At 37.4% G+C, this 10039-nt stretch overlaps 1 protein-coding gene across 3 annotated transcripts; it reads left to right on the top strand.

Annotated features, from left to right (window-relative positions):
- Positions 1-2822: 2822 nt before the first annotated feature.
- On the top strand, positions 2823-8030 carry LOC137884337 (interferon-inducible GTPase 5-like). Of its 3 annotated transcripts, none has more exons than XR_011104730.1 (5): positions 2823-3372; positions 3692-3813; positions 4106-4697; positions 4901-4991; positions 5568-5817. XR_011104730.1 is itself a non-coding variant. In XM_068726115.1 (2 exons), the coding sequence occupies exons 1-2, from the start codon at positions 2829-2831 to the stop codon at positions 7287-7289; spliced, it is 1167 nt and encodes a 388-aa protein (XP_068582216.1). In that variant the 5' UTR covers positions 2823-2828; the 3' UTR covers positions 7290-8030. The 3 variants fall into 3 exon arrangements, 1 of the variants encoding a protein (XP_068582216.1); XR_011104729.1 differs by having other exon boundaries at positions 4646-4697; XM_068726115.1 differs by lacking the exons at positions 3692-3813; positions 4106-4697; positions 4901-4991; positions 5568-5817 and adding an exon at positions 6667-8030.
- The last annotated feature ends 2009 nt before the right edge of the window (positions 8031-10039 follow it).

Raw genomic sequence — 10039 nt, forward strand, 5'->3', positions numbered from 1 at the left:
TATATATATACATATATATATATATAAATATATATATATATATATATATATATACATATATATATATATATATATATATACATATATATATATATATATATATGTATATATATATATACATATACTAGTGCTGGGCAACGATTACAATGTGTAATTAATTACATTACATTACATTACATTACCCTCATTAATCTCATTGTTATGCGCAAATTCAATAATGAATTCAAAAGTAGTGTATTACTCACTTGTATTTTAAAGTACTGCTATATGAACAAAAGTACAATAACATTTGGTTTGAATCACTTTAAACAGATCAGGTTCTTTTTAACAGCAGTATTCTTCACACAGTAGTTATAACACAGTTATAATGATTCTGATCATAGATATTCAGCCGGTGTTCACTACTCTATCTTCATGTGTAATAGATGATATTTAAATATACACCTTGAAACTGAAAACCTATCTACTTCTTTGTTATTGTTTGTGGGACGATAACCTGAGGGACACACACACACACACACACACACACACACACACACACACACACACACAGCTGATTACCGCTCGCTGTACGGTTCTTGTGTTAAAAATGTCCGCTTAATAATAATAAAAAACTGTGTTTCATATATATATATATATATATATATATATATGAAACACAGTTTTTTTTATATATATGACAATAGTTCCATATTTATTCAAGCCTCGTTGCACTTTTTTGTACTTTGAGGGCAAACAGAAAAAAGCGAGTCACATTCCGTCTCTGTTTATGCATACATAGACTAATAATAGATAATAAAGTCAACTTAGAGAGGATCTCTTATTAAACTGTCTCCCCTAAAGTGTGTTTACACACACATTTACAGTATGTATAGTAATAATCCTACTTGTTTTAGATAAATATTGTACATTGCTGAGTATTGTATAGTTTTTAACCCTTCATTTTCTTTATCTGTTATAACGGTACAATTTCCCCCTCTGTCTATCAACACTGGTTTAAACACAGAGCAGCATTCTGAAATCTCAACTACTGTGGTGAGAAAAAGCCAACAGGTCTGTGGTAGTTCATCTCCAGCAGCTTTTCATAAATGTAATACTTGAGCATTTTTCCTTGACTGGTGAGCTGCTGCAGTCAGGAACAAACCCTGCAGCATAGGTGCTGAACTGATCCGAAGTCAAAGCTGGATCTCTAACTTCACCTAGACGTTCACTGCAGTAGTTACGTTAGTTATCAGTTTGAGTATGACACTATGCAAAACCCTTAAACCACATCATCAAAATGCTGTGATGTTAAGGTAGATGAACAACATGTCGGCTTTTATTGGAGGGCTAATGTGTCCTGGTGTCAAAACCAGTTTTAGAAGTCTTTGATCAAGAGAGACAAGTTTCTATTTTGTAACAATGGTGAAGAAACAGGTTTGTATTGATGTAGAACAGCTCTTTTGCAGGGAGTTATAAATCTGTTATATATCAACCTGTATCAATATATATATATATATATATATATATATATATATATATACGTATATATATATATATATATATATATATATATATATATATATATGTTTTATAGAGAGCAAACATGCAACAGATTTACTTTTACTTTCTTTTTTGCTGGATGGGGTTTCTTGTAAATGGTCTCATTTATTGGAAGTGTGTGTGTGTGTGTGTGTGTGTGTGTGTGTGTGTGTGTGTGTGTGTGTGTGTGTGTGTGTTTGTGTGTGTGGCCACAGACAGCAAAATTTAGTAGTAATATTTTATTTGTATTATACGTTTTATGCACTCTAACAGAGTTCTGAAGAGTATTTTGTGCTCTGGAAATATCTCCACTAATAACTTTACTAGTGCTTCATGTAAATAGGGTTTGCACTCTCTACCCTCCTGTGAATCTCTTCCTGTGTCAATGAGTGTAGTTTTGTACAAACGATTGCAGTACAGCTCTGAGGAAAAACCATCACATCATCTGGTGATTATTTATCCCCCTTTTTCAGGGGCAGTAACACATTCACAGGTACACAATGCACTTCATTCTGTCACAACTTCAGCCAGGCTTTAGTTTTTCATTTGTCTGTCTCCTGTTTTGCCACACTAACTCTCATGTCATTTCAGAATCTGCCACTCCCCCCCGCTCTGCACTAATTGCTGATTTCATTTCACCTGGCCTGCCCCACCTCCATACTCACCTGCTCCTCATCAGCAATCAGCCCCTCAGTGTATATGTACCGGCCCATTTCCCTCAGTTCTCTGCCAGATTGTCTAGTGTGTTTCCCTTGCTATCCAGCAACCTGTCATTCCGATTCTGATCCTGATTATTCGTGTATTGACCTGCCTTTTTGGACTTTGGACCTTCTCTTTTGCCTGCTCCCACTGGATTTGTTTGCCACGCGGATTACTACCTGGTTTGACATCTGCTGGTTATTAAACCCGGTTTCTACACCTGAACTGTTTTCTGTGTCGTGCTATTGGGTTCTTGTCTGTCGTTTTGTGATACCTGACACATTCAGTGTCTTACTGTGTTTTGTTTAAGACTGTTGAAGTTAGATTTGTTCAATATTCAGTCAAAATTGGTGACTTCTCTTTGCTGCAGCTTTGTTCTATGTAACACACTTTGCACTGTCCTACTTGTGATTGTGGTCGTATGCAATGAAATCACAATGTTATTGAGGGAATGTTTGTCATTTAGAAAAATACATTTAATTCAATGCAATCTCTTAATTGTTTATTATAATAATAATATTCACTTTTTTTGAGTGTATATTTACTGCAATTCCCCTCAACAAAATAGTACAATGATTTCTGTATTTCTTTATTTTTCAGGGAGAGCTATGGATGATATAGAAGAAGAAGTTAAAGAAGTTCTGCAAACCGGTGGACCTGCCGAAGCAGCTGCAAAGATCCAGACTTATTTGGATGAGCAGAATAATATTCCAGTAAATATTGGCATCACAGGAGAGTCCGGCTCTGGTAAATCCACCTTTGTTAATGCCTTTAGAGGCTTAGCAGACGGGGATGAGGGAGCTGCCCCCACTGGTGTTGTAGAAACCACCTCAGAGGTTACACCATACCCCCATCCACACCATCAGAATGTTGTATTATGGGATCTTCCTGGTATTGGCACCCCCAAATTTCCAGCTGACAAGTACCTGGAGCTTGTTGAATTCGAAAGGTTTGACTTCTTCATCATCATCTCAGCCACTCGCTTCAGAGAAAATGATGTGAAGCTCGCTGAAGAGATTCAAAGAATGGGGAAAAAGTTCTACTTTGTTCGCTCAAAGATTGACCATGACCTACGTGACGAAGAAAGACGTCAGCGGTCAGCGTTCAACACAGAAAAGACTCTGAACAAAATCAGGGAAAACTGCATCCAAGGTAAGTCTGAGGTTAAAGGGGAAGATCACAAATGCCTACAACTCTAAATGACAATGCACTGAAAAAAAAGACTTTTTGGCCCTGTAATTACTACCTCAATTATTTTTATAAAATGTACAAGAAATTACCATTTCAGTGCTTTTACTTTAAAATATCACCTTTTACTTAATATGTTACTTGGTGTTCGTTTGTAATTATGTATCCTCATTTTTATAAGTAAATGTTATCATTCACACCAAGTAATATCTACTAAACTACTGTATTGAAGTACAACATGACACAACAAAGTAAAATGTACTTGGGTAATGCGTGTACTCAGGGGGTGACGTCAGAGGAGATTTAGCGCTCTTTTCTTCAGCGAGACAACGGAACAGCAGAACCTGGACAAGGACGGCTGAGTTTCACCTGAGGAGAGAAACTTCATGGACGGGAGCCATTAGGGTAGGTAATATGTTTAATTCATGTTCTACGTTGCTGTTGAGCCTTCGGTCAAGTCTGTGTTTGAGTTGTGAATACTGAAGAGTGAACTGGTCAGTTTAGCGTGCTAGCTAGTTAGGCTATCATGCTAGCTAACCTGGGACAGCATTGTCATGGCTCACCGCTATGTTTTGTTACAGGGTTCTCCCTGGGAAAGTTGTTAGCCTGAGGACGCGGTGCTCGACCGGCTGCGCTCCGTCGACGTTGGGGGGCAAATTACTCCACTTATATAAATAAGCCCACTTCTGCCACACAGGTGCTGAGCTGAGTCAAGCACACAGCGCGCTTTCCCTCCTTGAGGACATCCTCAAGTGCAGCCGAGGTCCAATGAGGAAAATGTGACAAGACAGGGAGTCATAGCTGAGCAGCAAGAAGCACACTCTGGTCATGAGCTCACAAATATCCCTTATGTGGTGGAATTAGTGACTTTAGAGCGAGTCAAATGCACGTATTATTTAGTCATTTTGTCACTATCATATTCTGACATATTTTTACAGTAATGTATATTTCTTTCATCAGTTTTAATCTGGTCTCGTATGTCTCTATCTATCCAATGCGGTGTCCTTGATGATGAAGGCTATGGGCATGAAACAAGGTGCCAGTACTGTGTTGAGTTAGTGTCAGAGATCAACATGACCAGGCCTGCTGTGTATCTCAGTATTAACCTTATGTTGACTTGTTTATGTGATGCTTTTTTGTGTGGGGATAAAACATGCTAACCATATGAAGATTTAAGCCAAATTCAGATTTAATGTTGTGTTCATGTTTTAACATAATTTCTCTATATATTTCACAGAATATTAAAGGAAGTCAACTCTCAGCAAGTTGACCTCAACAGTTGACACAAGGTAAAATCAACTTAGTACTGTTATAGCTTTAACTTGACAGTTGAAGTCTTAGAAAAACACCCTGATCCATTTTGAAGGCCGTAGTTTGTGCTGCTCAATAGTACATTATACCGGGGGGGGGGGGGGGGGACAATAGCTAACATTTTACTTCTATTTGTATATGCAATTACATTCTCTTTAATAAATTCACTTCTGTTTAACAGCAACATGTTGAGGGCAGAAGAGATGTCGTCATCTGCTGCTTGATGGAGTTCCTTGGATCAGTCTGGAGAGGAACTCATCAAAGACTACCAGGTAAATTCTGAACATTTTGGGTTTTCTGATGATTTTTCTGACCCCTATGAACTTGTCTTTTCTCCAACCTAAATATCTAACTCTAATCTTGGTACATTGATATGTAGGTAAGTCATTAATGCCACTGTGTGGGAAAACCTTTTTAATTTAACAAATAACAGGGACTTTAAGCTGGTACTGTATCTGTTTGAAAACCAAACATTTTACCTGATTCTATTTATTTAAGTTACTTCAGTTTTTATTCAGTTTAAAAAAAGTTTATGTTGAATCAAAAACTCAAAGTTTATCTCATGTGTTCCTCAACACTGAACGCAATTGTGTGTCATTCTTTTTTGTAAAACATAATCAACAGATTGTTTGAAAACGTTAAAGACACTTACTGTTCATAGTCCCCAAGACTACCCTAACCACCTGATCCAGTGTCTTTCTATGAGCATCTTATTCTTTTGTATTATTGTATCTGTAGGCTATTAATTGGCAACTTCAACCTAGTGAGCTACTCTTGCATAATAAGGAACTTTATAGAAAATATGTGTATCTGTGTCTGTTGACCTCTGATTAACATTTTTTTGACAGAATGTCACCAAAGATGTCTTTGAAGAGGACTCTGTTTAACTTGTCATGAAGATCCTCGTCATCCATGGAAGTGCAACACAGGAAGGCTTCACCGCTGACGATGTGTCGATCGTCATCGAGGGAAAAGAGGTTCTTGATGACGGTCAAAGTGTGGCAAAGGCTTGCCTTCTGCTCATGGGCTTTATCTATGTGTATCCAAGTGTTGTCAAGCAGTACCTGTTGTTTCAAATTAAAAGTGTTTGTTAAATGACTAAGCGTTTGTGTTCTTAAATTTCTTATTGGCAGCACTGATTTAGAAATGTTTTGTGTGGCAATGCCAACCAGATTATATACGTTGGTATTGATGTGTCGGTCACCAGTTAACAAGTAACGGTGCTGTAGTTTAAAAGAAGCTGTTTCATGTTTTGTAGAAGACTTATGTTAAGACAGTTTTATGAAATAAAAGTAGCCCAGTTTAAAAAAATGCAACATTCATATTTGAATAGTTGTGTAGAGTAGTAGTAGATAAGATATATTGTGTAAATATTACTTAATATTTCTCAATATAAAAAGTAAAGAAAAGCTAGTTAAATATACATGAAACACCTACTTGATTTTACATGGGTTTTGTAATTAGATGCAAAGGTCGTCTGAGTAAAGATTACTATCAAAGGCTAAGTACATTTTATGTCTAAGGAAGAAATTTGCAAGTAAAAGTTACTTGAATATTTTGGATAGAAAACAATTCTTACTAGTAAGTAAACTTAACTTGAGAATTCCTGAGTAAAAATTACTCAGAATTTCTGTGTGGAAATTGTTACCTAGCTTTTTTCAAGTAAATGTCACAGATTTTTTTTTTTCAGTGTGGTTACAAGCAGACACTGCCTCATTTAAAGGGCAGACAGAACTCAGAAGAGCTAACAGGTACATTGAGTCATGTGATACTGGCAGAGCCACTAATGAGGGTCTGTTGGCCTGACTGCTCATCTCCTCAGATCTAAAGTAACATGGTCTACCTGTCTTTGTGTTGGGTCTGGAGAGGGCTGCTGGGGCTTTTTCTAATGTTATTATGATATCATCTGAAATAATCGTCTCTGTTCTCTTTGTCTGGACTAACAAGGTGTTAAGTCTCAACAAGTCTTCCTGGTGTCCTGCGTTGATCTCCACCTGTATGATTTCAGTCTGTTGGAGGAGACCCTGAGGAAAGAACTTCCTGCACACCAGAGACATGCTCTACTGTTGGCTCTACCCAATGTCAGTCTTGGGATCATCAGCCAGAAGAAAAAGGCTTTACAGTCAAAAGTAAAGTGGTATGCTTTATTGTCTGCAGGCATAGCAGCTGTACTAGTTCCTGGGCTCTCTATTGCCGTTGATTTATCCATCCTGGTTAAGGTCATCAAACAGTACCAAGTTACTTTTGGTCTTGACATCTCTTCACTGGAGAATCTTGCTCGTAGTACAGGTGTGCCTTTGAATGATCTCAAAGCAGTGATGACATCCCCTTTTGCTGGAAATGAAATCAACAAAGATCTGATCATTAAGCTACTGTCCTCATCTATGGTTGCCGTTGCATTAGCGGCAGCAGAGGAAGGATCTAGATTTATTCCATTATTTGGAATCCCAGCAGCAATTGGCTTCTCTTTTGTCTCCACCTACAGCGCTTTGAATTCTTTCCTCACCATGATGGCTGAGGATGCTCAGAACGTCTTTACAAAGGCCCTGGGTTTGGACACCCCAGTCTGATATAATGGGAATGGAAATATGGCACATGTGAAACTGTTAGTGTACAATGCAAATGAGCTTCTGAATTATTTTAGAGAGTGCGCTATAATATTACTATAGTAAAAGTACTGCATACAAATTATAGTTTTCTAAAAAGGTACGTTTGAATAATTATGAAATGTTTCTTCTCATGGATATCACTTATTCTTCCATCCGCAATGGACTGGTCTGTTCTGACTGTCATTGCATCGTACTGAAGAACCCACTGGTTCCCTCTACTTTGCAAACACCCTGATTCAAACCTCATCAACATTGTAATGTGACAGACATCGTTTGTTCTTGTGGCAAGAACCACCAGTGGTTTCAATGCTCAACAACATGGGATGTGACAGTGCATATCTTGTGTTGTTTAACAAACAGTCTGAGGAGGAGCAGGAAGTGGGAGTGGCCTGGCTTGATCAGAGCGTATAATGAGTTCTGGCAACAATTGTATGTCTGAGTGAAAATGTGAGTTTCCTTGCTCTTAGTACATTTATGTTTGCAGTGCCTTGATGCTTGAGTTATTCATGTTAAGTTAGAGTGACGGACATTGTGTTAATCCTTGTCAGTTATAAGTTTGTCAGATATTTTCTCCCCATGTATTACATTTAGTGTATGATGACAATATATATATATATTCATTGAGATACAACCTGCATTGTTTGTGCCGTCCTCACCTTCCCCACCATCTGTTGTCTATCAATAAATCTCAACTGAAGTGGACTCTCCGGGTGTTTCATTTACTGCGTTGTGTGGAAATATCTGTATTGACAAACTTCTTACAGTAAAAAAGTACATTACACCTCAACCTTCCCTGTTGGAGTATAAAAAGCAACATTGACTGCACATCTAGTTGAAGCATCAGATTCTGGAGGAACCAGCCAGCACAGGAACACCACCTGGCATTATGAAATGGTTACCTAAAGCCACCCAACTGAGGAGAAGCGGAGTGTATCAGTGAGGTGAAGGAGGTGAAGGAGGTGAAGGAGGAGGCCGACGGTCAGAACAGTACGTTTGCTCACCAGACTCATTTTAACTGGGACAATAAAACACGTTTCAAAAGCTCAGCTACAGTAAATCACACATCTGTGGAACGATGTATTGATTTATGACACATTAAATTGTGTAATTGGACCAATAGCGCCCCACTGCTCCACATAGACATTAGAATCACTTCTGACACACTATGCTGTACTCTTAGTATTCTGCTTCTCTCTGTTGGTCAACATGCAAAGTGCACCTAAATATCTTAAACTTTATCTTAAACATGATCACGCTCTAATTAGTAGTCACACTTTCGGTGACGCTTGTGAGAGTTAAGAAGTACCTGTAATTTACCAGCAGAGGGCCTGGTCTGCTGTGGACACTTGCTGGTGCTTCTGTTACAGGATACAAACTTCTCTTTCTTTTCCAGAAGTCAAAAGGCGTCCATAGAAGGGGCCGAAGAGGTTGAGTTGTCCATTGAGGCTGTGGTCAAGTTAAAGTCAATACTTTTCAAAGGTGGGGGTGAATCATTTGTACAGACACAAGTCCTCCTCATCATAGTGGTATGTCATTCATATCACTGGTATATCCCATTAAATCATAGTGGTATGACATATACAGTTGTGGTCAAAAGTTTACATACACTTGTAAAGAACATAATGTCATGGCTCTCTTGAGTTTCCAGTTATTTCTACAACTCTGATTTTTCTCTGATAGAGTGATTGGAACAGATACTTCTTTGTCACAAAAAACATTCATGAAGTTTGGTTCTTTCATGACTTTATTATGGGTTAACAGAAAAAGTGATCAAATCTGCTGGGTCAAAAATATACATACAGCAGTGCTAATATTTGGTTACATGTCCCTTGGCCATTTTCACTTCAATTAGGCGCTTTTGGTAGCCATCCACAAGCTTCTGGCAAGCTTCTCGTTGAATCTTTGACCACTCCTCTTGACAGAATTGGTGCAGTTCAGTTAAACTTGATGGCTTTCTGACATGGACTTGTTTCTTCAGCATTGTCCACATGTTCTGTACAAACAATTGTTTGCACTGTTGCTCTTGGGACCTGCAGCTGCTTTGAAATGGCTCCAAGTGACTTTCCTGACTTGTTCAAGTCAATGATTTGCTTTTTCAGATCCACACTGAGCTCCTTTGACTTTCCCATTGTAGCGTTTGTGGGCGTTTGTATCCAATGAGCCCTATTTAAATGGCCTCAGAGAAGTCACCAGCTGTAGTCACTCATAATCACTCACAAGAAGTTAAGAGGCCATGCTATGAAGCTCATTTCATTGACACAACTTTCTAAGTCACCAAAATTGCTAATTCATGTTGCTGTATGTATATTTTTGACCCAGCAGATTTTGTCACTTTTTCTGTTAACCCATAATAAAGTCATGAAAGAACCAAACTTCATGAATGTTTTTTGTGACAAAGAAGTATCTGTTCCAATCACTCTATCAGAGAAAAATCAGAGTTGTAGAAATAACTGGAAACTCAAGAGAGCCATGACATTATGTTCTTTACAAGTGTATGTAAACTTTTGACCACAACTGTATATATATATACACACATACATACATACATACATATATATATATATATATATATATAAATATATATATATATATATATATATATATATATATATATATATACATATATATATATATAAATATATATATATATATATATATATATATATATATACATATATATATATATATATATATATATATATATATATATA

Source organism: Cebidichthys violaceus, unplaced genomic scaffold (assembly GCF_023349555.1).
Source record: "Cebidichthys violaceus isolate CVI_PGR_0920_01 unplaced genomic scaffold, fCebVio1.0.p SCAF_38, whole genome shotgun sequence".
Classification (NCBI taxonomy): Eukaryota; Metazoa; Chordata; class Actinopteri; order Perciformes; family Stichaeidae; genus Cebidichthys; species Cebidichthys violaceus.

What these genes read in the sequence shown, in the direction of transcription:
- LOC137884337 (XM_068726115.1), top strand. Translation starts at nt 2,829, where the DNA reads ATGGATGATATAGAAGAAGAAGTTAAAGAAGTTCTGCAAACCGGTGGA. An exon ending in CAGGGAAAACTGCATCCAAG is followed by an intron (nt 3,373 to 6,666) that starts GTAAGTCTGAGG and finishes TGGACTAACAAG; the next exon opens with GTGTTAAGTCTCAACAAGTC.